Here is a 27,490-nt window from a genome sequence, read left to right as displayed (position 1 = left end):
CTTGAGATTTCCTTAACTGGAAAAAAAAAAATCCAGAAACTCATTATTTAAAAGAATATATCTGACCTTCAATAAACCATTTTTTCATTCTCTTTTGCTGGTGTTAAATAGAAGGTCAGAGGAGAAGCACAAAGGAGCAAACTATTTCCTGAGATGATTTTCAAACCCAAATATATGACTTGAAGCACTCTAGACATTGTCTATATGGAAGTCAGTTATCCACAAATAATACCATGTAACTAATTAAACATTGTTCCTCAGCTGTTATAAATGAAGATATAATTGTGGTTTTTAGTAACAAGTGTCTGGTATCTGGTAGTTTTACCTATCTCTGGGGCTGGGGAAGATAGATGTCTCAGATTAATTATCAACCAGCTTGCAGATTAATGTGGGAAAATGTCTACCGTGGCCTTAAAAATGTCTGACTACATTAATTGGCAGTCAATTAAATTGTGGTAAGAAGTGCCCAGAGTGGACACACTCAGAGGAAAAGAATTCACTCTGTGTGCTGTGTATGTTAATTTAAAATCACTGTAACAGCCATTTCAAAGCAAAGTCTTTCCCAGCGTGACCGAGGATTAATCTTCATTCGCATTTTGAGGGGGATAAGTGCACTGCTGTTAAATAAAGCCATTTTTCAGTTTCCCAAGCTAAAGCAAATGTTACGACCTCTCTGTCAGAATATCTATCACGATTTTGGGGTTTTAAGTGACCAATCTTTGAAGCTCTCCTCTGGGAGAGCTTCAAAGTTCATCAGAGCTTGTGATGTAACTGGAAAACCCTACCCAACGTGGGGATTTCCCCTCATCCCCCACCTTACCCATGGAAGGCAGGTGAGCTACTCAGGGTTAGGGAGGAAACTCACTTCTCTTTGATGAGATGGCTCCTGTGAACTGAGCACCAAGAGTTCATTTTTCCCATCTTGCTCAGAAAATTGAAAATCTCAGCAAATAAAAAGTGCAAAATAAGAATTAGGAGCCAAACAGGGAACTGTATGTATTTTATTGCAGGAACTTCCATAGGAACATTAAGGGTTTTGCTTCATTGAAAACTGTTATTATGAACAATATATGAATTTCTTTTAGACCATTTTCTTCTTTCTTTACCTCAAAAAAGAGAGGCATTAACAATGCTCTCAGCTATTAGGGAATTGCTTTGTGCTGTCTGAAATTAATGTAAATTGAAATCAGAGCCTCGGGTGCTGAGGTGAAGTTTGAAGTTTTCTGTGATGTGAAGAAAAGAAAGCTGAAAAATCTCAAAGATACTCGTTGAAATGGGCCATTTTATCTACATGGCTTCTTCTATTTTCAGAAGACAGCAGAGGTGAGATTATCACAGCAGTTAAGAGAAGAAACTGAAGTTTCATTGAGCTGGCACATCTAGATAAATTAAATCCGGTTGTGAGATGTAAATGAATAAAGAAGACAGCAGAGATGCAAAGGGGGGAAGTTTCTCTCCTTCCTGCCCCTGAATCCTCATCTCCTGCTTTGACAGGTCTAAATGGCCACAGGAATCACAGAATGCTGTGGGTTAGAAGGGACCTTAAAGATTGTTTAGTTACAATCCCTCAGCCATGGCACCACTAGATCAGGGTCCTCAGAGCCCTGTTCAGCCTGGCCCTGGGGAACCATGCTTGTATTTTGTGGCAGCTCACACCCTCTATCCTGCAGGAGAAGCCCTGGTTCTGCCCATATTTACTGGTGTGGCCACACCAGACTGTGCTGCAATGTCCGAAGCGTGTCCTTCAATGCACAGAAAAGAGGTTAATAAGACTGAGATTCCTCTCCAGGAGCAGCACAGGCAAGCTCCATCACACTCAGATACTTCTGTCTTTTAATTAATGCTAATAAGTTCATCCTGGTCTGCAGCAACCTGCCTTACCTACATGGACCAGCTGCTGGCAGCCCTTGAAAACCCTCTGGCAGAGCAGGCTCCTTCTTACAGATGCTCACTGGATCCAAGAAAATGAAAAATATAAATTAAAAGGTCACTTTTCCACATGGACAACTGCTATCCTTGCCAAGAGGGTCTTCTATCAACTCAGATAAGGAAAATGCAGAGAGGAGGTGAAGTATAGAGCTCCAAGGGGAAATACTCCTTGCTTCCAAAGAGCAGGTTTCTGTCTGCCTCTCTTTCCCACATGCAGAATTATTTCAAATGTACCACGTGGTTGTAAAATACAACAGTATAAAAAAAGTCAGGAGTTTAAATAATGTAAATGTAATACAAGCTTTGGGGACAGAGGAAAATAGGTGGCAGTCTGAGTTTTCAGAGTAGAAAACAGACCTTTCCACAGGATAATCTCTATTAGATTGAGGAGGGATGTTAGAGTAAATTGCCAGTGCTAAGTAATTTTCTGATCTGAGGCACAGGCGGTTTATAACAGCCCCATGTGCTTTGGTTTAGATCATTTAGTCTGTTTTGCTAGCAAATATCACCATGTGCTGAGCAGCTAATTTTCAGCAAACCTTGGTAGAGCCATCAGGGAACCCAGTTTGTTCTGTGCTTTAACTTCATCAAAACAGTTTCGTTCTTTCCTTTTTTTATCTTTTTTTTTCTTTTTTTTTTTTTGTTGTTGTTGTTTGGTTTTTTTTTCCTTAGACTGAAGCTCTGCAAATACTCTGATCCCAATCTGGAGAAACAATCCTGCAGAGCAAACACAAGCTTCAGTCCCTGGAACCTGCATTACCCCATCCCAGGTTCCCCTTGGCAGGTGCTTTGGAGCAGTCATGAAATCACATCGATCATTTCAAGCTCCCTTGGTGCCTCCTCAACATCCACATCAGTTCCTTGATATACAGTGCTTGGAGAATAAACCCAGCACTATTCTGCCCTGGCTTTCCAACCTGCAGCCTCTCAGCCAGTTATGTCTTGCTCCCATGTGCCTTAAAAAGCTGCTTGTGTTAATTTCTGGGCCCCAGCCCAGCTCCTGGGGAGAGTTCACTGCATGCCAATGTCGTTTCAGCCCTCAGCATCCAGCAACGGAGGAAAAAAGGAGGAAAGGCTTGCTTTCCTGTGGATGTAATCACATTTCTGACACTTCCAAGTTATTTGTTTGATTAGAACAGGGCAATCAGCTCAGCTGTGCTGTGCCTGTTGTTCCAGGAGAGCCCCCTCCTCCTCATCCAGCAATATTTCAGAGAGCCTGTGACCATCAGTGGGTGCGACCCAAATCCCTGGGGTCTGGCTCCTGCCCATGATCCCACCCTGGCTCACCTGCAAGAATTCAGACAAACAACAGGGCATGGCTGTGCTGTGCCTAATTGATAGTAATGTTAAAAGACTGATAGTAATTTGAATGCTAATTAAGGAAGATAGTTATTGATTTCAATGGGAGACCGAGCAGGCTCTTGCACATCTACCACACAATGAAGAAGTACTGGGGGTGCTGTCAGTGCCAGGGAAACAATCACAATAATAATGTGCTGAGGAAAAATGCAGCTTCCTCTTGATAAACCTTTAACAGCAGCAAGAATGGCACTAAAGAAGAAAATATTTTCTGCTCCCAGCTCTGGGAAGTTAACTCATTTCTTTCTGTATAATTTACCATAGTTATAACAGCACTTACAAACCCCAGAAAACACAAATATATGCATGCTATTAGGCCACCCACCACTAAGTTATATGGACAACTGGAGCTTTTAAGATGCTTGTGTAAAATGTCATTCTCTCCCCACTCACAGCATTCAAAATTCTCAATTCTTATTACAAAATTTTGACTTAAAAATTCTTTACTTTTAGGAGGTTTAGTGTGAGCTGAGGTCAGCTCAACACCCAGCATCCACAAGTCAGCACATGGTCCATGATTTCAGGGAAATCTAGAGAGAACATTCTTTTACAGTGACATTTGTAACTAAGTTTTTGGTTTACAAATATCCTTCCCCAAAATTCAACACCATAAGGTTTTTCCTGACCATCACTTTTACTTCTACCAATTCATCTTTGATTTATTGTTCTCTTTTTTAATAGCAGAGAGGAAGAGGAACAGGGTGTTCAAATTCCACTCTATCAAGGTCCTCACTAATAAATAAGAGCTCTAAAATCCGTAAAATTGGCCATTGTCTTTCAGCTGCAAAGTCCATGTCCCATGCCAAGAATTACCACAACAATAAAAACTCCTCCATCTTGATTGCCACAGAGCATATGATTCATTGCAAGGTTTCCCAAGAATATTTTTATTTATGCACAAGGCTCCATGTTGACCAGAGAGGATGGAAAAATCTCCAAGCCCCCTCTTTGGCCAAATTAGATGTCGCAGCTGAATCATTGAGATTATACTTCGATTTTCAATGCTCGTGCTGGCATTTTTATGACAGTGGCTCTGGCTTATTAACAGAGCATATTGAAACCAGCTTGGTGATTTTCCCCTCCTTCTTTTCACTCTGTTATACCAAAGAACATTTATTACTTTTCAATAAAAGATGCACAGCCCTCCCTTAGGAGAGGGGCACTGAAGCAGGATGAGATGGCTCCTGCCTTTGTCACTGTCTCCAGAGTAACTGGGGAAGGGCAGAAACTGGAGTGTAATCATTCAATAGAGTGACAAAATACAGGGCTGAAGGAAAAAAGCTTAGATTAAATAATTCTTCGGTGTCCCTTATGTCTTCATCTATTTCTCAAAAGGCATTATGTGCAAAGCTGAAAATGGTATTACTTTTTTGTGTTAATAGCAGAGATGAATCATCTAATGCCATTCAACAGTTGGAACTAATATCAAGGTTCAGGTTTCACAGCTGGCTGTAAGGGAGACTAGAAAAGGTTGCATAGATCAAAAGATGTTCATGTTTTGGGGAAGGTCCCTCTCCAGTCCCTCAGTCTGTGACTTCCTCTGATCTTGGAAATTGAAGCTCTCCCTTTAAAGCCTTCAAATTTAATTCTAGTTCTCCTGCATGCTAAGCATCCAGAGAGAGCATTTTCAGGATATGCAAGGAGGGCAGTTTGGGCCTGCTGCCATATAGCCAGTCTCCAAAACCCCAACAAAACCTTTAGGTGGATGATGGCAGGGTCTGTCAGGGTGTTCAGAGCAGCTCATCAGGCCAGCAGCAATCTCCTGGTGTTCCATGAAGGCTCCAAAGAGCCAGGGGTTGCTAAAGGTGGAGCCCAGCAGCCCAGCCTGCCAAGGACTCACTAGCCAGGGACCACCTTCCACAGACCTGGCAGGGTCTCCATGCACCTCTGGCAGATTTGGAGGAAGTCTGGGGTAAAAAATGGCTCTGGAGCCATGCCAAGTAGGTCTACTGATAATGTCAGATTGCTTCCAAAGATCTGTGCTTTTTGGGAGGTGCACTCAGGGTTAGACACTGAGGTGGCTTCACCCCATGGATCGTTCCCTCTCACCTAGAGGCTGCCTGGCCTCCACTTCCATCCATGCCCCACCAACCCCTGAATAACCACGTGAAGTGGCACCAGTTTGTTGGTACCAAACGAGAACATGAAGCACAAAGAAGCAGGAGCTGATCCACCCGAGGTTGAGCTGCTCCTGCTGCAGAGGAGACACTCCAGGTACAAACCACCACAGCCACCTGTGTTTCATCCACCTGCATAACCAGTCAGCTTTTTTGGGAAAAGCCTGGATGTGAGTCCACTAGCACATTATCACTAATCATGAGGGGAAATAGAGGGAAGAACACCCCAAAGGGGTATGAGTAGCACCACCTCCAGAGCAGGAAGAATTGCTTGCATCCCAGTTCTGTGCAAGTTGTGGAAGTCAGTGTGAGGGAAGGAAGCCCACATCTCACAGAAGGAAGGTGTGTAAAGCCAGGGTCACCTTTCACAGCAAAACTTCACAGAAATTAGATGACAGCCCAACCATGCTAAGAGTTTCTCCACATCAGAGGTTTTGAATTGCAGCAGAATAATTCCAGCATCTGTAATTAGCGCTTCCATTAAATCCTCGTTGCTCTCATATTAATTTCAGGAGTTTGGAACTGTCAGGAGCATTATTAAGGGATGCTTTCCTTGTCAGGAGCTGCAAAAAAATTTGAGCCTCTGATTAAAAGTTTAGGGCAGCCCTCATTCTTTCCTGCATTGGAAGAGCAGTCTTTTTTGGGCTACCCTTTCAGTCAGTACTGTTTCATTATGGAGGGTCTCCAATTATTTCTGCCTCAGAGCTATTAAAAAAAAAAAAATAAAAATTTGTTTTTCACATGCTTTTTGGTGCAGCCAAATACAAAAAATCCCATTTGTTTTCAGAGCTGGAAGGACACAGTGGCACTGGGAAGGTGCTGGGAGAAGTGACTCTTGAGTTTTCCAAATTACCTGCCTGGAGCAGCTATGAAGTACAAGTCCCACATGAACAGGGATTAACTGCCCCTCTCATGAAGGGCCACATCCAGGCTTGGCACCCAGGAAACACACAATAAACAAGGGGCAAACACATCCAGGACTTGTGTTTCCATGGGATTCATTGTATGCATTGTATTGCCTAAATTCCAAACCAATGCAATAAATATTATTGTTTAATACAAACTGAAAATCTCTTTCAGTTAAAAAAACACCCATATATTTGAGGGGGGTTGAAAAACATTTACTAAACCTGATTTTTCCATGCATACAGACATTTGACAGCATTTTTTTTCCCCCCCATGGGCAGTAAATAAAGAAACTGACTCGATCCAGCGAGCTGCAGATGCTTTTTACTCTGTCTGAAGCCGAACATCTCTGAAGACTGAATTCTATATTCCCTTGGTTACTTTTTAATTACATTGCAATAAAATTGCAAGGAATCTAATTTTGCCAGACAAAACCCAGGGACTCAGTGGAAGGTGATGGGGGTCCAGCTATTTCACACACTAATTACACCAGCAAGAGCCCTGAAATACTGTGCTATTTTTATTCATTCATGAAAAAAAAAAAAAAAAAGCTCTCTCGTCTAGATCTGAGTGACTGCTATTTCATTCTCAAAAATAGTCAATGCACTCCTCATTTCCCAAAAAACAGCTGCCCTCTTCTGTTTCCAGGGAATATTACTACCTTTCAAAATCCTAATGGGTGTGCTGTTGAAATCCAAATAAAATGCCATCACTCTGCCTGCTTCAAAACAGCAACCCAATCTCAATAAAGCACTTCCACCTTTCTTAAAACCTCTGAAAAGGGGGCAACATTAAACAAGAGTTCGAAATACGGGTCTAAGGAGGGAGTTGTTCTAAAAGTATGTCTGCAGTGCCATCAGGAGGTGTGATCACAGCATAGGAAGGCTGGGCTGGGTGAGGCAGTACAGCCACCAGGACAGACGGACACCGGAGCATGGATGTGGGGAGAGGCATCCCACGCTCCCCTTTCCAGGGAAAACAGCATCCTGAGAGCTCCAGGCACCTGTAAGAGCCACCACAAAGTGTTACCACCTCTGTTGCACCACACTAGCTGCAGCCAGCACTTCAGAACCTCGACCCTGCTGAGGACTGATGGGAATTTTGCATCCAGGAGGCTCAAAAACATGGAAACATGCAGCCTTTTAAGGGGCTACAAGACTTTTGTAATTTTTTTCTCTTAATTTTCTGGAAGCCAATTAGAAAACCACAGCCTGGACCTGCAGTGGGTGAGAAGCTGGTCAGTGCTGCCCAAGCAGGACACCACAGCCCACACCAAAGCTGCTGGACCTGAAGGGAGGTGGCAGAATTGGAGCCCAAGAAGGTGGATACCAGCTAATAGGAGTTATTTTTGAGTTATGAATGACTGTGACCCATTTCTGCCAAAACTGACCTCAGTTCTCTATTGTTCCCACTTCTCCAGTTACCAAAGCCATCCCTCCAGGGAATAAAGATTAAACACTTGTTTGAAAATTCACCTCACACTACAATTGCTCACTCATCTCCTTGGCCCCATAAAATGCATCATAAAAATACCTCCTTTACTGCCTAGTAAAGAAAGTTCAAGTGTATCACTGCATTTACATGAACACTCAGGACAGTCAGATCTGCCACTTATGTACTACTACACCTTGAATACTATTATTTTCCTTGAAATAGGAGTGAATCCAGTCATCCCACACTTGCTCTTTCCCCATAGAGACAGGAAAGATTCCACTGAGACACAAAAACTTAATGACTTCCCCGAGGTCCCATTTAAAAAAAAAAAAAAAAAAGAAAAGCAGTGGCTCAAATAGGTGAAGGTGGAGCAGACAGCTGTTCCCTATTCTATGCTGTATAGGAAAGCTGGGTATGAGGATGCTGACTAAAACTGGCCTCTTCTTGTGCAAGTGGAAATCCTTTCCAAGTCGTAGAGCCTGTCAGGACTTAGGGCATCTGGCCTTGTACATGTGCTCCAAATAAACAAGATTGTCCCCCAAAATACTCCATTTCATCACCAGTTTAGCTTCATAGCAAGAACCTCCAGTGCAGCTGGTGATTTGGGTTTAGAAAGGTAATAGCAGAAAGTCAGAAAAAGGGGAGAGAAGCCAGGTGGCTGCACTCCTCACCAGCTTGGCTCTGGACTGGCACAGCCCTGGCATCTCAGAGCCCATTTTGTTCTTCCTTCTGTGGACTCTCCATCCACACCACTTAACTTTCCAGATTTCCCTGTCAGCAATACATTTCCATGCTTTGAGGGTGTAAAAGCAAAACTCTTTTGGAAAGAGCCTCAAAGCACATAAAGCAGATGAAGAGCTAACACTCTTTTAGCCCTTCAAAAGCCTAATTTCTGCAAGGTGACAATTTGCTTTGGTCATACACCGAGCCCATGGAAGACAAATGCTGCAGACAGGATTTTTTCACAGCGCTGCAGGTGGAACCAGCTGTATCAGGTTAAAGGCAGCACTTCCAACATAGATAAGTCATTTCTAATAAACAGAGATTGGAAAAGCCAATTGAAACAATATTAAAAATTGAATCCTTCTGGGAAAGACACGTGATACTCCTCTGGCAAAATTGCTGCCAGCCATTCAACACCATAATTGTGTAATATTAAGTTTTATTCCAAATGCCAAGCATTAAGTGATGCTCCTGCATGTTGTGACACAGCTTCACTTCTTTCTGGAGGAAATCTAGATCAGCTTCAGTGGCACCTGCTGAGCACAGGGTGATCTCCACCAGACTCTAGAAAGACACTCAAATATTTTCAGTTTGTCTGTGGTATTGCAGCATTGAGATGAGCTTCTGCATGGAACATGCAGCTTGAGGCTGGAACCAGAAATGTACCCTGACAGCAACAGGGGATTGTAATCCTTAATTTTGGTGTAGGCAGCTCAGGCAGCTCCAGCTCTCTGCAGGGAATTGCCCTGGAGAGTTCTAGCCAGGCTCAAAGGCTACAACTTCACCCACTGCAGCTGCACAACCACAAGAAGATTACTCTCCTTTTAGGGTTAAATTCTGTAAAAGACTAACTTGCTTGGGGGTTTAAGCCTTGTTTTCAAAGATAACTTGCAGCCAGATTTACAGAAATGCTACAGCAATTTAAAATGTCTGCTGAGGTTGATGAAAATGCAGATTAAGGTGCCAAATGTTTTTAAATGTTACACATGACCTATGCTGGTCTTGGGTCCCAGGGTTGGCAGGATCACCCAAGGGAAATTCAAATTTTCTCTTTGTTTCTATTCTTGTTTCTTCCACTGATTATTACTTTCCCTTCTGGGATGTGTACATAATATTCTCTTTCAAGTTTGAAAGCCTGTGGTCTGAACCCAAGGTGTATCTTTGGGTGCTGATATTTTAGGGACACACGCTCTGATTTGGAAGACCTATTCTGTATTCACTGTGGGAATATTATGTTGTATGCCAATGACAAGAAATGCTGGCTGGCATTTTCCAGCCTCAAAGCTCTCATGAACCATTGCAGGGAGCTTGGCTGCTCATCCATTTACCACACAGTTTGTTAAGTGGGCAGCCTGACAGTGGCAGTACCACAGCTTCATTTTCTCCTAACAGCTTTAGGACAGCATTTCTTAAATCAAGACAAAGCCTTTGAAGTCAGTGAGTGGAGAAGGCAGCGCTGGCTTTGTTACAGCAATCAGAAATGCAAGTTGAAAGCATGTATGCTAATTGCCAAGACTGCTGCCATATAATTAGCATATACAATCTGTACCCAAATTAAGAACTCCCTTGAAAGCTTATTATGCCCTAATATATCCCCAGTATGTCCATACCTATAGCAGTGCCCTGCCCCACCTTTGCACATCTCAGCAGCTGTGAGCAGCTGTGTGAAGATCAATGCTAATCTATCTGAACAAGGTGTTTGCAGAAATCTGTCCCGTGTCAGACACTGGGCAATGCAGGACAGGAGGCCAGGCTGATGGAACTGTCTGTCAGAGCCCTGTTAGGAGGAGAGATGCTGCTCCATGCAGCCACCCTGATCTCCCAGTGCCTCTCCCTGTGTCCTGCCTGCCTGCAGCCTCGATGCTTCAAAGCTCCAGGTATGTGGCTAAATCTTACCTTTTAATAATGGTTGTCATGTCTTCTGTGCTGACACCAGGCTGACAACAGCCCACCCCATGGACACGGGCTGTACCCAGCCTGCTGCCTTTGTGGGAAGAGAGTGCAGGGGAAGGAGCAGCCTGCTTGGCTCTGCAGAACAATCCCAAGCCTCCTGCATCCTGCCTCTTCTCTGCAACTGCAGATTGAGGAAAGGGTAATTCAAATGGTCAGCAGTGCAGCTTGTCTTTTATCAGACTTTATTTCAAGGGTATAATTGCAAGTACGGCAGCTGAACCCTCAGAGTGTCTTGGGACTGTGAGATTGGCAAAAGACAGATTGGAACTAACCACAGCTGCCTCCCATTCCTATATCCTCACTTTTGTGTGCCTAGGGTCACCACAACCTTGAAAATCTCTCTTATTTATATTCTTCTTCTGTTTCCCCTTTCCTTTAACCACTAGAAATTGGGGTTTGCATAATAAAAACCTGTGCTTTATACAAGTAAATGTTAAATGGAGGAGCTGCCCTGTTAACTGCACTTCTGTGACTGTGACAAGGCAAACCAAAGACACAGCGGTCAAAAACAGCCCCTCAAAGACACAGTCACTGAGAGAAGGCACAATAGGAGGCATGAGAAGCATCCAGCCCTCGTGCCTGGGTACCTTGATGCCAGCTACAGTGCAGCAGAATGCATGGCAGCCCATAACCACACCTGACACAAATAAATGCAATATCCTGCAGATGAATGGCTTTGCTCCTCTCTGTCAGAGCTCAGACCTGCTAATCCAAACATGCTCCAAGTATAACCAGCTTTTACAAACAGGAGATCTCATGTCTTGGGTGGTTTGGCCATTTCCTAACTAAGATGCTGTGAGGTGTTAGAGGAAGCTACAATTAGGAGATACTGGAAAATGATCTTTAATAACTAGCGGACAGGAACAAAGAGGAAGAGTCCTTAAAGGGACAAGCAAGCACACACATGGCAGAATTTTCCCCTGGAGGCCACTGAGACCACAGGCCTGCCTTGCACAGGAGCCTCCCCCTTTGCTGAAACAATTCCCACCTACACAGAGTAAAGGAGCTATTGGCATAAATGACATCTCAGCACCCAAACTCCAGTCAGCTGCAATAAGAGATTCTTGGCATCATGATGTTGTTTCTACATGTCTCTTAATTCTGAAGTATTCTTTGCAGACTCCTCAAAATATCAGATGTTAAGCTGTACGTCACCATCTCTTCTGGTGCACAGGGATTTGGCCATTTGACTTTCCCTTTTTTTCATACCTGTGTTTCAACTTCTCTGCTTTTGACAAAATTGGTCATGTTGCATTTAGTAAAGTACACAGTCTCCTTCTTCAGGTGAATACTGAATTCCTGCACAAAATTCCACAGACACACCAAACACAAACTATTTTATCTGTCATGCAACTGTGTTCATTTCTTCTTAGAACCCTGAACCTTGTTCTTTCACTTACACTGTCACTGTACCTTGGCACTGCAAAACAAGCCTCAGATTAATACTTTTTAAACATCTTTATATGCACTGAAAATATCTGCCACAATCTATAGTCTCAGATAATACACTGTGGATAATCTTCCTATTTCTCTTTACCCTCAAGTAACTTACACAGCTCTGCTCCTGTTTCACACAGGTAGAGGTGAAGGAAGCCCAGTGGAATAAGGCCAGTTGAGAGCACACCATTCTCTGAAGGACAGGCTAATAAATCCTTGATATTATCTGTTATAGCAGCTTATTACTATTTCAAAAGAGAGAAGCAGCCCTCACTCCAAATGCTTCAGGAGAACTAGAAGCAGGAATAAAGGGAATTAATGTGAAGGGGACCTAAATGAATACAGAAGAGCCTCCAGACCTGTGCTTTGTAAACCTGCATCCTTTACAATCCTCTGAAAAGCCATTTATTTTCCACTTCTCCACTAAGGTTTAATGGCAGAAGCAATATTGGAAGATCTCTCTGCCAGAATTCATTATTTTTAAACCACATGCTAAAGTCCTAATGCTCTATAAAGCCACTACATGAACAATGAAAATCTGACTATTATTAATCAAATTTGTTTTAAAATCCAGCCATTTTCATCATCGCAGCAACAGGGAGGCTGGATGGAGATGAGGCAGGGACACCAGCTTGGTATTTAAAAGCATTGAGCTCAATCTTCCTTTTTAGCCATAGACTTTTTGGACAAAACTTCTTTTCCTCCAAATTTTACTTCCTCAATTGTAAAATGTTACAGGACAACGATGTGAAATCCTTAGACATCAGAATAATTGTAGAAGTAGATGAAGGGCTATTTATGCTTTCAAATTATACATTAAGTCTCTGATTTTCATTTTTTTTAATAGTAATTGATTTGCTGAGTAATTCAGCAAATGCCTGTTACTCTCAGTTAGGTTGCCCAGGGTTTGTGTGTCACTATGGTTTTTGGCTGTACCAAATTGCAATAGAATTGACATAAAATACAATTGCCACATGTTAGTATTAAAAAAGGCAGAGTTTTATCAGAGAAATCTGATAGTGGGTTTTTTTAGGGGTTTGGTTTCCAGGATGACCAAACAGCCTGGATGAACATAAACAGTGAAGGGCTGGGGAGAGATTTAAAATTAAACTGCACTTACAAGTTTTTATGACTCTATATACTGTGACAACACATAAAGCCTCCAGCATTTCACTGTTAGCACAGAAGATGTCACCTAAGCACGGAGGCAGCTCTCATCCCAAATGGTAAATCAGGACAATTCCAGCAGTGTCAGTTCTCTGTAAGGGCCCAATACCAGAAAAAGAGAGGACAGGGAAGTGCAGGGACACATCCCTGTTCACAGCTGCTTTTCCACCCAGCTCCATGCCCAGTCACACCCTCAAATGTCTTTGGTGTGCCCCCAGGACTCTCCCCTTGAGGTCAGCAGCTCATGGCACCAACAGCACAGCTGCAGAACCACAGCAGGGCTGTGCTTTGCTCTTACCTGACTTGAACTCAAAAACCCCAGATTTTCTCTGCTTCCTAGGCTCCACTCAGAATATCCTTTCTGTTTGGAAAGTCATTTATGCTGCACAAGCACATGCTCTTCTGGAGCCCTCAGGTAATGAAAGGGGGAAACAGCATTCTGATAAAAAAACGTGCAAATGTAAGTATCAGGCCCAGCTTGTCCCCACCTTTTCACAGTCAGAGTTGAAAGTCAGTCCATGGTTTGGCCTGGGGCTGTTGTAGAGCTTGTGATGTCCACACAAGGGGAAAGCACTGACAGGAACACAGCCTTTTGTTGGTTCCCTGCTGGCTCCCATCCTGCCAGATGCTGTACACTCCCAAACCCTCCTGAAGCCAAGACAGCTCCCAGTTGGCTTTCAGTCACAGCTGGAAGTTCACTGAACCTCCTCCAGAGTAACAAATTCTACCCTGAATTATACTCCTTTATCAGTGTGTGAAAGCATGTTCATGTAGCTGCACTCAGTGCTGGGCTAACTCAGTCACGATGCCCAGTCCAGCCATGAGCAATACAATAACCAAACATCAGGGCTGTACAATGGGTAAGAGCAAGATGGTTTATTATATAATGAAGAAGAAAAAAAAAAATCATTTTCATCAAGTATTCCCTCATGGGGGTCAGTACAATATAAAGGAAATAAGGAAAAATGTACAAAACAACCTGACAAGAAGGCTCTAGATGAAACACGTTCAAAGCACTTGCAAATGATGTTACTGGACAGATGCAGAAGGAAATTAAATCAAGTAGTTTTTCCTTGAAAAAACTGAAATACAAACTGAAAAAGTGATTTTATTTTCAAAAATTCAATTCTGTCTTTACTGCAGATATTTCAGGTAAGCTGACACTTTTTAGCTGTGATACATTTTTAAAGGAGAGATTCCCAGAACTACTGTTTGACCACATTTATTTCAAAGTGGATTTTATTTTCCCTTCCAACTTTATGCAGCTCAAAATTAAGAAGCTCAGCCACTAACTTCAAAGAAACCAGGTCTTTTGGCAACCATGGCATTTGTTTTTCCATAATCAGCAACAGACCTCTATCTCATCCAGAGCATCTTTGTGTATGTGGTTGTAAAATTAAAAAAAAAAAATAAATCACAGAACAAAAAAACACATATAAAACATCAGCAGTAAGAAATTCCTGAAGGTTTTGAAGGCTTGCTCCTGACTCAACTGAAGTCAAGGTACTTCAAACTACTTTAGCTGGAGCAAGACCAAATCCTTACAGAACCAGATACGTGGTCCTCAAAAAGCAAAACCATAAGGGTGCTGTAATCCAAATGGAGGAGTAAAAGACAAACTTAGCAATGTACCTTGCCTGGCCCCAGCCAACATAATATCTTTGCCTTGGGTATTTCATTTACTCCTGACCTGGGCAAGATTCCCATTGGTTCTAGTGAGAGAATCACTTAAGCAATGTAGCAAAAGGACACCATGCATTAGTAAGCTAAAATATGAATCCATGCTCATGGCAACAGCTTTCCCTTCTAATGCCCTATAATGGACATCTAGGAAAGGAAATAAGCAGCTTTACAGAAAAAAATCTGCATTTTGTTACACTGATGACCATCTTAAGCAACTCCACAGAAGTTTTCAGGGTTCCTTTCAATGTACATGAAGAAAGCAAAAACTCAAAAATAGACCAATGTTAAGCAAGATTATAACAGATTTACTCATTAGTGCAGAATGCAAAACAACAGCTAATGCTTAATACAAACAAAATAGTATCACTTTCATACTCCTCACAAATTCATGGATTCCACATGGTTTACTTCCTTGCCTTAAAATAAATGAATGTTTAAATGAAGCATGAACTTTGTCTCTCTAAAGATAACATCCCAATTTAGCAAAGAATCATTTGAGGAAAAATAAATTGGAAATGAACATTTAATAACAAGTTGCAAGGAAATCCCCATTTTGTTTAGCATGGAAAGAAAAAAAGATCCATGGATTGGATTTGATTGGGGAGGTTTGGGGTGGGTTTTGCTGTTTGGGTTTGGTTGAGTTTTTTGCATCAAGGGAAAGAAAACAATAGCTATGTGGGAGGAAAAACATTTTCACAAATACAATAAATAATTGTTCTGATCCAAAAGCAAAGTGCTATGTAGAATTTTTCCACTTAAAAACAACCTACAGCATAATGCCTTAAATATTAACAAATCAATTAGTGGTCAGCACAGTAAAATAAATATGAACATATTGATTTACATTTTGTTTCTAGCAGCAAAGGTCATTAACCTACTGGCCAATGTGACAGCTTCACAGAAGTCCTGTTTCTTGGGTTTGGTACTTGGTTTAACATGAGAAAAAGGTTAACTGGGTCTGGAAAATGGCACTTCAGCTGTACAGTGTTCTCCCCAGACCACCAGTGTCAAAAGGGTTTGCTCAGAACTGTTTTCAGTATTTTTTGAACAATGATTTGGACAATGCCTTTCACAAAAAGGAATAAAATCAGGATCTAATGCTGACAATAATGAGTTTGGATTGTCCTGAACCCTAGGGATAATGGGGAGGTTGGGTGTTTTCTCTTTGCAGCCAGCAACTTCCTATGCTGAAAGGGGAGTGGGAAGATCACGAGCCATTAAGCAATGCCAAGGGAGGGAAAGGAAAGCTTTGGCCACTTGCAGGAAGGGCCACAACAGAGCACTGGGGCAAAATGAGTCTCAACTGCTTCTCCCAGCAATCCATGGAGGAAATGTGTCCTACCCTGCCACTTGAGTCCCACTGCTCTACAGCCTGCTCTACAAGCCACCACTCTGAAATCACTGGGATGACCACATCCACTTGCACTCCCTTGAACAGAACAAAGCAGATTTAGGGCAGACTAAAGCCACCACTCCAAACCAGACTGGGCCCCAAGCAGAGAGGGCCTGCAAGAACAACCCCCTGCATGTCCCTCCCAAAAGCACCAGCACATGGCTGTGCTGTGGCACATCTGCACAGCTGGAGCAAACCGGGTTTGGACACCTGCAGCAGTCACTGGAAATGCCAGATGAGGAGCAGATGGCTGGAGTAGAGGCAGTAACCAAAGGTAAGTGGTGAGCAGCTGATTTTTTGGACATGTGAAAACAAGCAAAAATGCCTCCTCATCCCTAGCAATAAGCCAGACAGCACCAGCACCTACAGCTCCTCCAGCTCGTATTTCACAAAGGGTTGTTTTTCTGCTGCTAATTGCAGACAGTGGGAAATGCCACGCTTTAATTTACAGCCAGAGGGATGTTTAACCATTATGCAGGGATCACTGTGCTGAAGCACATTGTGGTAAGGCTCATCTAACTGCCTCTGTCACTCTGGACAGCGGTGTCAGACTGGCAAACCAAAGGACAGGACACAAAGAGAAAACCAGAGCCCTTCTGTCAATACAAACAATGAGGGGGAAAAGCTGATGAGAGATTTTGGAAAGGCAAATGTTCTTCAAGGCTACGCAGAGTGAGGCAGGGGCAGGAAAGCACAGAAGAAACAGACTTACAAAGCTGTCAGAACTATTCAGTGAGTGCTCTACAACATGGTTCTACCTGCTCCAGGGCATAAACCCCATTTAACTGAGTTTTGCACAAAGGAGGGGAAGGAATCCCATTCATGAGGGATTCTCTGCCTCTATCTGAAGGGCAAGGATCAGTGTGGAATGATCTAGGGGGTTGCTTTCAACTACTTTGCAAGCACTCACCTTGCCTGGATTTTGGAAGGCTGCATTCAGGTTATATGGCTCCCTGATGCACACTCAGGGAGCCGAAGAAAACAATATTCAATTTCTGAGGAGCAGTGAAGTGCAACAAACCTTTTGAAGGTGGACTAGGAAGATGAATAAAGACTATCTGGATTTTTTTGTTACTCATTCTTCATTTTTTAAGGCAAGCAGAAAGTCCTTCTGGAATGCAAGAGGCAGGATCAGAATGGCAATAAAAGGAGGCGGGGGAGCTACCATCAACACTACGCACTAGGTACAATTTATCCCTGGTAAAATCCTACTGAAACTAACGGAGCTGCATCTAATTCCAGGTGCCTGAAGAAGGATGAGAGGTGAGCCACAGTGCTTCCCAGACCCTCTCTCTGCACCTGCCACTGAAGTCAGTGCAGCAGCACAGTGGGGGATCAGGTCCAACAAAAGCCACCTACGTGCTGCACTTGCCACTGGAGACCATGTTTTAATGACACTGTGAACTGGACTCCAATCACAGCTCCTCACATCTACCCAAACAAGCAGAATAATAATTGACAGCCCTACTTCTGCTCTTTACCCCCTTCCTACTTCTGCTAAGGAATATCAAAACAAACACACACACCTTTTGAGTTTGTCTACAATTAAAAAGTTGCGGAACAATTTTCTTGAATACTTCCATGAGACCAAAAAGCTGTTACTTAAACAATCATCACCCTGACATTTAAATCCTACATAACTTTGGATTTTTGATGGTCCCTAGAACAATCAAGTTCACATCAAGGAATGGAATTAAAACCCATCCTGAGATGGAAAAAGAAAGAGGGGGAAGAAGTCAACCAATATTGGTAACACTAGTTCAAAGCTAGAAGTTTCATCATTGCTCTATAAACACCCATTAGGCTTTGCCCAGGGAATGGCATGGAAGTGGGACACATCCATATCTGCTACCCAGAGTCCAGGCAGCCCTGTTCTTCCAGAGCAAGGACTGCAAGCCAGAGAACAACTCTTGCTCTCTTCTACATCAACATGCAAAGAAATTACAGCTGACAGTTCCTTCCATCTATTCTCAACCTGACTCAGTCTAAGGCAGAATCAGAGCACAGCACATCTTACCTGAGCAGGTTTGCTTTCCAGTTCACTTCATTAAACCACTGAGATCCCCAGAGTCTCTCTTCAGGGAGATGAGCTACACTCATGTTATATTAAGGTGTCCAGGCAACAATATCAAGAGTAGAAGATTATTTCTGAATGGGGCTAATCAGCTGAAATCCACATCAGATGTTCAGAATGGAATCTGCACTGCAGAGGAAGCAGTAGGAGGCAAGACCCTCCAAGGAGAAGAGGTATGCACAGCCTTTCTACAAGGATGTGGAAAAAATCTACTCTGGACTGTAATGGGGGCCAGAAGCAGCAAAGTGTGGACAAGTACACCACCTAATTCACACATTCACAGGCCCTACTCCTGCCCCTTTTACAAGCTGCCCAGAGATTCAGTCTGCTGTAGGGAGGCATTCTGGAGCACTGCTCTGTGGTATGCCAAGAGGGGAGTGGGCTTTGCACATGGTCCACCCATGTGGTAGAACCACAGAAGTTCCCAGCACTTCTTGGGCTTTGCATATTCATGCAGAAGGCTGGGGAGAAGACACAGTTCCTCCCCGCCACTCAACACAATGAAGAGCCTTAGATAATTAGCAAACAAACACCAAAAACACTTCATGTCCTGCACAGCGTCATCCTGCCAACTATGACAGAAAAAAAATCTAACCATACCAGTAAGTTTGCAGGTGTTACATGTACAGCTCGAGAGCATACTCCTACCCAATGGAGCACAAAGCAGGGCATGTGGCAAACAGCAGGCGAGAGACAAGCTGCTCTAGTTGCAAATTACTACCGAGGGTGGCGCGTCACTGGACGTAGCCCAGGTTCTCCATCTCGTTCCTGTAGCGCTGCTCAGACACTTTGCTCTTGTGCTGTTTGCTCTCCAGGTGCTGCCTGAACTCCATCTCCTCGCTGGCGCCCGCGTTGCACATGGAGCAGTAGAACTGGCCGCTGGGCGTCACGCACATGGCCAGGTCACGGGGGATCCTCTGGCGCGAGCGGGGGTTGAAGTAGGGACCTGAGGAGTCAACAGAAAAGCCTGGTTTACCTGTAAGACATCAAAGCTTGAGGCAGCTCAGTGGCAACGCCTAAGTCAAATGAATGATTGAAAAGCAGACAAAGATTTGCTTCTTTAACTGATTAGGGTCAAGCCTTATTTTCCCCACAACTGCTTTGCTGATTTCCAGATTTACAGAGGTGCAACACACAGGGCAGCACTTGGAACTTTATAAAGTAGTAGAGTGGGCTTAATGCCCCAGTCTTATTGAAAATCAGGAGTCTAATCATTTAAGTAATTAATAAATTCACTTTTTTTTTTCTTAACCATCTAATTCCAGAACTCAAACAGTCTTTTGATTAGAATAAGCTGCCTCAGTTTAAAACTCACAAAATAATATTTAATAGAACTTTAAAAGATTTATCTTTTCCACGTAACAGCGATTAGAATGACATGATTAAACCAAGCTTCACCAGGAATCAGGGTTTCAGCTAATGTGTGCTTGTAAAACAACTTCAAATGAAAAAGAGAAATAGATGCCTGGCTGGAGACTGTAATACACTCTTTAAATCATAGTAAAGAGGCAAAGTTAGTATCTAACACCTGAGGAAGGACTCTATGCTAGGAACAGATGGTCTTAGAGGGAGGCTAACATGCTCTCTCATTCTGGTCATGGGAGTGCAAGTACAGGTTGATGTGCCACAGCAGGAGTCAAAGCACCTGGCCACCTGCCAAGAAAATAAAGCAGGAAAATTGTCACCACTTAGAGCAGCCTTAGAGACAGGCAGATGGTAAATTAAGTTACAAACTGAGAAAAAGAACTAACAAGCAGACTGACAAAACAAAGCAACTTTAGCAGCTGAGAAAAAAAACAAACATGCAGACATGAAGGATCAGCAGAGCTTAGACCAGCTCCTTTCACAACCTGACTCTGCTAAAGCAGACCTCAGAAACAGAAGAAAAACAAGTCTGTTTATTATTAATTGCTATTCCAACTACAGAATAGATACAAGCTCCATGTTACCTGTATTGTTCTGAACCGTATATGTATTTCTTCTGTTCTGCATCATTTTATATTCATTCCCCTCCTTCCTTGCCCTTCGTTTGCCTAGTTCAGAGGCATCCCTGCAGATTAAACAAATATGAACAGCTGCAATTCAGAGTTTTCTGACAAAAGGACTGCCAGACACACTGCCACACGCTTTCAGCCTGAGCATGAGGTTGAACAATACCTACGAGAATGAGTTATTCTGTGCCTCTGCAAGACGCAGCCGCTTGGCGTGATTTTTGCCTTGGTAGTGAGCCTGTGCCACAGCCGGAGAACTAAATGAGGCATCACAAAGCTTGCAGTAATCATTCTCTGTAGCCAAAATCACTCGGCCACCTGGTTTACCGGATCCCATCTAGCAGCAAAGGGAGAGACAGCATGTGAAACACAGTAAGGTTAAATCACTGAAATTTTTCAATCACAGGGACTGAGACTGCTGCTGTCTTCATCAGACAGCAGGAGAGCTGGAATTAAAGCCCATGGATTAGGACACTCTCAAGTTCTCCCCAAAGTGTTCTTACAAGAAATTCATTGTTCCTGCCTCAGCCTACAGGAGAGCCTGCAAATTCCTGGCCTGAGATGGAAAGAAAAGCAATCTGAACAAACAGCTCTGCAATAGCCACAGAAGCTTGTTTACATCACAGCAATGATTTAACTCCTCGTAACTGCTGGGAGCTGACAAACAGTGACTTTCACACTGAGGAAGACCCACTGAAAGGTAGAGGTGCTTCTCTCTCCTATTTACTGTCCATCTAATCTCTCCATAGGATCCTGTCTTGACACAAAGACTCCCTGACCACAGCAAGAAAAAAAAAAAAAAAAATAAACAGTAGCAAAGCTGCCAAACCTCTGATCCTTAACCTTCAGGAAGGAGGATACCTGGATCCAGACTTCAAAGAAGGACCCAGTCTCACATGAGTAGCTCCTGCTATATGAAGGACACCTTGTCTGTGGAGTCAGACCACATGCAGTGATCCAGGCAGGAACCATACCACGTAACATCCAGGGAGAAGTGTTTTGTAAACAGTGCAGCAGCAGTGATTCATGCAGCCATGTCACTGCAGCACTTGACAAGCCAACACTCTTTCACATCTCCTTTGATACTTCTCAAACTTAGAAATATACAGTTCTGACTTCTAGCTTACAATGTGAACCCTCACATGACCCCAGAGTGATATATTTTATTGCCATGGGCTGTTTCCTCCACTAAAAACCACACCATCAGATACCCTGGCAGGTACAGCAGCCACATCCCCGTGCCCCAGGCCGGACCCCACCCCATCCCAGTTCACATCCCTGAGCTGCAAAGCCAATTTACACGGGGCCAAGTCTCCCTCAGGCCAGGAACAATCTGCCACTCTGCAAATGCTCTCTGCTTCCCTACAGACAGCACAGGCTTACATTTTGGGGACTGACAGGCACAGCTTCAATCCCCGTGGCCCAGCTGTGCTTCCCTGCACAGTCACAGGCAAAAGCCAGGTTAGCTGTCACATCTCATGACAAACCCAAGGGATGAAGCCTAGAAGGAGAAAGCATCTCTTCTGCCTCTAATGTGCCCAAAACAGAATTAATCTGGATCACTGAGGGAACAATCCATTCGCTCTGCACACAGGAATGAACACTTCAAAAGGAGCAACAAAAGAGGAATTAGCTAACAGCCCCGGGCAATGGGTGTAGGAGCACCAAAGCACTTTTTCCATGTAGGCTTCCCTCACACAACAGAGGGATGATTGTGCAGAGCGGATGCCACACCCTCACATCCAAATCCAATTTCAGCAATGCTGTTTTATACCTGCCCTTAAACAGCTATAATCAGCAGCACATCGGACTTACCTAGGAATCAAAGTATTTGCCAGGCAGAAATAGAACATTTGAAGTCCAACATTATGCTGCAAGGGCAGATCAATATCTGCATCTTCAAAGGAAAGCAAACAGCTCACAACAGGCCATTTCCACCATCCTGTGCCATCACAAGGAAAATTCTTTCCCAGCTCCTGTGGTAATCCTCAAAGCCTGAGATCTGGTTCTCCTTACTGGGGGTTAGGTGACAAGCAAACATGATCTCAGTCCCCTTCCCATGCCTTACCTGAGTTGGAAGGGAGACAACCTGAGGTGGGGCAGGCTCAACAGAATTACTCATCCTGGCAGGTGCCGGACAGCTGTTGGCAGCATAGTAATTCCGGAGTTTCTTACTGTGGTTTTTACCCTGCAAAGATAACCCAGATTAATCACTGTCCTAATAATAGTATCTTACTCTGAAAGACAAAAGATGCAGAGACTGAAATGAGAAAGTGCCCATGGAGGTGGCAGCTCAGGTAAAGGAGCTGTCACTCAGAAAATAACAGCTCTGAATTTAACAGATGCAGGCATTCCTTCCTTTCTCCAAAATGCTCAACACTTAGAATGACTGGGCCTCATCTTCAGCTGATTTTCTCAATAAGTTTACAGTTAGTGTCTCAGTCTGTTTCCATTTCATTTAAAACCAGTATTTTGTGTTTTAAGACTATCAACTGCTTTGCACAGTTTTTTCAGTAAGCCTGAACACACACAGAGATTTCAAGAGACTGGAAGCTTGAGTTAAAACATGAGATTGAACAAAAAAACCCACTTCATATTTTATTTTCTCTTGAAAAACATGTACCATAGTTGTTTTTGGTGTTCTGAAAACCTGATAGAACAACATGAGACTATGTATATGTATTGTGGATAGTAAGGCAAATGCAAGTTATGCACAAATTCACTTCTGTCCCCTCATGGCAGAAATTCTGCAGAAATAAGATGTTAAAAGTGTAACACCAATCCAACCTAGCCCTTCCTAGCAGATACCACTTTTTCAGGGCCAACAGCAAATCTGAAATCTGGGTCTCCTGAGGTTATGGACAGCCAGCCTTTTGCATTCACTGATGGATAAAGTGACTTTCTCCAATACTCACGCAAACACAGCACTAGACAGAGAGGATGTAGTAAAATGGGGTAATGCAAGGCTGACATTCTATCTCTCAGCAAGAAGCATATGCTGTTTCAGACAAGTCAACAAGATCAGCTCAAACAAAATAAATTTGACCTGAGCCAACCCAGCTGATGAAAAAAAGGCCCCAACAAATGAGTTCTGTGCATAGCCTCAGAAAGGAGAACCTGATAAACACATGGCAGCAACCCCTTTACTAATGGCACAGCTACATCCAGCAGAAAACACCTGTCCAAGCCTCACAAAATCATGTCTGGAATCAGAAGGTCAATTTTACTAAACTAAGTGTAGATGTGAAATACAGGTTGCATAAAACAAAGGAAAAATCACAAGAGTCTGCTTTTTCACCCGTGCCATCCTGCTACCACTTCTCTGTCCCTGTGGACAGTTCTTGCAAAGAGCTCCAGTAACAGCACCTTAAATAAAAGCACTGCAGCATGTCTGGACAACCATCAAATCCACGTAGAGTGAAGATAAGTCTACAGAGCAGTTTCAGTCCATGAGGTGGTGCAGAAGTAGCTCCAGATGAGCAACTTGAATGCTGCTGCTGGTGTGCAGCACTCAGAACCCCCTCAAGAAGCTGAGTTAGTCCTCCTGCATTAGCCCACACTTCTCTCTGTGCTACCACAGCAACGCTGCTGGCAGTGCTCATGCTGGCACGGGAATGTCTCCACAAGCTGCAGATGCAGCAGCCCCAAAAGCTGAGCCTCCTGCTGCTTTCCTTACCTGGTAATGAGCCTGGGCTTGCTGGGCTGAATTCAGAGTGACATTGCAAAGCTTACAGCACAGGGGCTTACATAGTTCCTCCAGCATAGGGTCCTGCTCCACCACCTTGGCAAGCTCCTCTTCTTGCGTGTGATGAAAGGAAGGCCCCAGTCCGAGAGACTTTGGTGGGGACAGTGGTGAGGTGGCTCTTGGCCTTGTAGCCACTGACATAGGAAGGGATGAAGGCTTCTCAGGATGAGGAAGAAGTCCTGCTTGCTGTAGAAGAATCATTGGCCAGGAAGACTATGGGCATGCTACTGCTGAAGGAGGAGGAGTCTTCTTCAGATCTAGACCAGAAAGACACAAATGCTGAAATAAGCAACAAGAACAGGAATATCAAGGATCCAGGGGCAATTCCTGTAATGCCACTGCCTCTACTTCATGCCTTTTCAAAATGCCAAGCAGGATAAAGTCAGTTTGCAACACTTTACCGCCCACGGGAACGGCAGCATCCCAGACAACCAGGGCCAGATTACGAGATACTTGTATGAGAAGTGGGTCCCCTGGCACCCTCCTGGCAGGTGAAGATTCCTGACACACTCAGCACCTGACAACAGGCACACTCTCCCCACTGTTCCACGCCCACGAGAAGTGGGGATACACAACATGCACAGCAGGAGCTGTGTCAGTGGGGGGATACAACCACTACCCACACCCTCCTTTGGAAGCCCAAGGACAAGCTCACTCTCCAAGACCTAAAAAAATATTACAGTGGACTTCTGCACTGAACATTTACAAAGAATTCAAATACTTCAAAGCAGATTTATTGTATATAGGTAGATGCAAAATACATAAACACATCTATCCCTCAAATACTCACACTTTCCTGAGGAAAAGCTTTTCTTCAGTAAGTCAACAAAAGAGAAAGAGTGGGAATGAGCTGGAGCACACCTTGTTGTACAGTCAGCTCCCAAGGGCTCTGCTCTCTCCCATGGTCTTCTTGAATGACCTTGAGCTATTCTTCACATTTCCATTACTAACTACAACCAATGCAACATTTAAAGCTACATCTTCTTCTGCAAAATGGAGAACTTATCTCATATTAACCTTTATTCAATTATTTCTCAGTTAATTCAAGTTATTAGAACTAGCTCTACATTTCCAACAAGAGGTTCTGAGAGATTTATTTAATTAAAGTTTATAAATCACATCTATGGCCCAGATGAACATCCCTAGAATAATACGGAGCAGTCACATTATGAATTAAGGCACAGCTCCTTTTGTTAATGTCTTATTAGCTTCTTATCATAACAAATCCTGTTCAGTGCCACAGTGGGATCAAGGGAAGCATTATCTTAGCCTTTGCAGCTAGGGCTGCGTTGGTTCCAACCATATTTATGCTCTTGGCTTTGTTCATTTGTTTAAACAAATAATAAGACATATCTGCATTTTAAAACAACACTTGTGGAAAATTAGGGAAAAGTAAATTAAATGCCACCAAAGATTTTTGTTCCCTTTTACTTTTGAAAATGGGAACCTCAAAGGCATTTAGGAACCTGAAGAAGCAGATAGCATTTATCTGGGATAACTTCCTGGATTTTCAATCTGCTAAAATTAGCTGAAGATAAATACCTTCTACACTCAAGCTATGGAAAATCCCAGTTGATGCCTGCAATTTTAGGTACTGTATTATCTTTGGATCTCTCTTCCCAGAGAGATCTATGTTCTATTAGGAAAAAGGAAACATAATTTAAATGAATGAATGGGACTAAAGCATTCAAGTGACAAAAACACTTCTGAAATGTTTCTCTCAAACCCAAACTTACTCTAATACAAGGCTGGAGACAGCTCACTTATTCCTAATAACTACAAGTAAGGAAAAAATTAGAAATTATTAATAATAATAAAAAAAGGGCAGTATGAAGCGGCTTGGGGACAATGTTTTAAGGCAGTAACAGAGCCACCATGAGTTTTCATGTTTATATTATTCCTCCACCATCAGGGCTCTGCAAAATTTCAAAGCTGGAATCCGCCACAAAGAAGGAAGAGGACACACAGGAATGGTGCTGCAAATCATCCACCAGCAGTGTAAATTCTGTAGCGTTACCTAATCCCTCTCCTATTTTCAGCACACATGACCCTGGTTAAACAGAACAGAAGACAACTTTTTTATCATTATTTTCCTCAACTAGTACTCCGTAGACAGTCTAATTAATTTCTGTGGGACTACAGATGGAACAAGTTCATATTCATGTTGGTTAAATACATCATAATACAGGCCTATCAAGGCAGTTTAAATCAACTATGCAAGCAGGTAAGCATGCCAGCTGATTTCAGAGTTTTATTTACACGAGTATAATGGGCCTCTTACCTTAAAATGAGAGTAAATTATAGCCAAATACATCATAGAGCAACATAAAGAGATGTACAGTAAATGGCAATTAAGATTAATCTGTTTAATTTTGCATGAGCATTCATTGCATCACATTTTCTTGCAACTGTCACAAATGGGATTTGTCATATACAAGAGGACAGTGCTTACAGGATCTGTATCTACAGGGGAAAAGGTATAATGTAATATTCTTAGAAAATCTTTAACTGTAAGGTCACTTAGTGTTACTTAAAGTAAGCAGTTGTCTGGAGATAAAATTAAGGCTGCATGAGCAATTTCAATAGTAAGACTTCTTGATTTGGATTATGCAATGTAGGTAATTCTGCTTTTCCTCTTACAGAGATCTTTAATCACTGAAATTTCTTAAGTTATGTTAATTTCTCTCTTACTGATATTATTTATAAGAAAAAAAAAAATCACTCAAATTCAGCTTATTTAGAGGTCCCTTTAACCCTCCACTGCTGGTTGTTACGGCTACCCTGCCCCAGAGAAGGAAAAAGGACATTTTTAACTCCTCCTTTCCCTTCACATGAGAAGCTGTAGAATCTTTACCCCACAACACACAAAGGAACAAGGCACCTCCATCACCAGGGACCCCAACCAGCAGCGCCCGAGGCAGGTGAGGACCTGCAGCTCTCCAGGGTGAGCTGAGGAGCCATTCTGCCTAAAGACAGCACATCTCAGAGCTCAGCCATGCCTGGATACACTTCCATCCCATGCCAGTTGTCCTTGCAAGGATGCAAGGGGGACAGGTGCAGAGCCCCTCTCCCTCCTTTCATTTGGCGCATCCCAAGGGCAGCTCTGAAGGAGGAGATCCAGCCTCCATGCCCTGAGTGCCACAGCCTGGTAATGCCCATGTAAAGGGGACCATCCTTCCCAGCCGACAACAGCACAGTGCCAGGAAAGGAGCTGGTCTGGCCTCAAATCTAAGGATGGGGAAGGCATGGCGTGTTTTTCCTTGCTGAAAAGAATAAACCACAGTGAGAAATCTATGCATCCCCAACAGAACAGCTGAGACAACTAATAACAGAGATGAAAGCTGTAGACATGGTGAACAAGCTGTGAGTTTCACTGCTCTTCCTTCAAGACTGGAAGCGTTCCCTCTCCAGTTCACTTGTCTATCAATACATGGACATGCCTTAATGTAATTGTGCCAGAAAGTTTCCTTTGGCCACGGACTGGGCCTACACCCTTCACCCCGAAAGGCAGGTTGTTTTATAACGCTGCAGGGATTGAAGGCAGCACCAAACAAAAACACATCATGCACAGCTCTACCG

General features: G+C 43.2%; 1 protein-coding gene across 6 annotated transcripts in view; it reads right to left on the bottom strand.

Moving 5' to 3' along the window:
* Positions 1-971: 971 nt before the first annotated feature.
* The window catches only part of ZMAT3 (zinc finger matrin-type 3), a 28,605-nt gene continuing 2,086 nt past the window's right edge, over positions 972-27,490 (bottom strand). For 3 of the 6 annotated variants that reach the window (XM_015638131.3, XM_015638130.3, XM_015638132.3), the window contains exons 2-6: positions 23,843-24,168; positions 22,235-22,354; positions 20,337-20,503; positions 20,125-20,225; positions 13,878-19,121 (exon numbers count right to left, since the gene is read on the bottom strand). In XM_015638131.3, the coding sequence (XP_015493617.1) occupies positions 18,910-19,121; positions 20,125-20,225; positions 20,337-20,503; positions 22,235-22,354; positions 23,843-24,112 (870 nt within the window). In that variant the 5' untranslated portion in view covers positions 24,113-24,168 and the 3' untranslated portion in view covers positions 13,878-18,909. Of the gene's footprint in view, positions 1,380-4,147; positions 7,315-13,877; positions 19,122-20,124; positions 20,226-20,336; positions 20,504-22,234; positions 22,355-23,842; positions 24,169-24,701; positions 27,489-27,490 lie in introns of those variants that run through there. The other 3 variants (XM_033516721.1, XM_033516720.1, XM_033516719.1) reach the window with 3 other exon arrangements.

This window comes from Parus major, chromosome 9 (assembly GCF_001522545.3).
Source record: "Parus major isolate Abel chromosome 9, Parus_major1.1, whole genome shotgun sequence".
In the NCBI taxonomy this organism is placed as follows: Eukaryota; Metazoa; Chordata; class Aves; order Passeriformes; family Paridae; genus Parus; species Parus major.
This window is presented reverse-complemented; position numbering and strand designations above follow the sequence as displayed.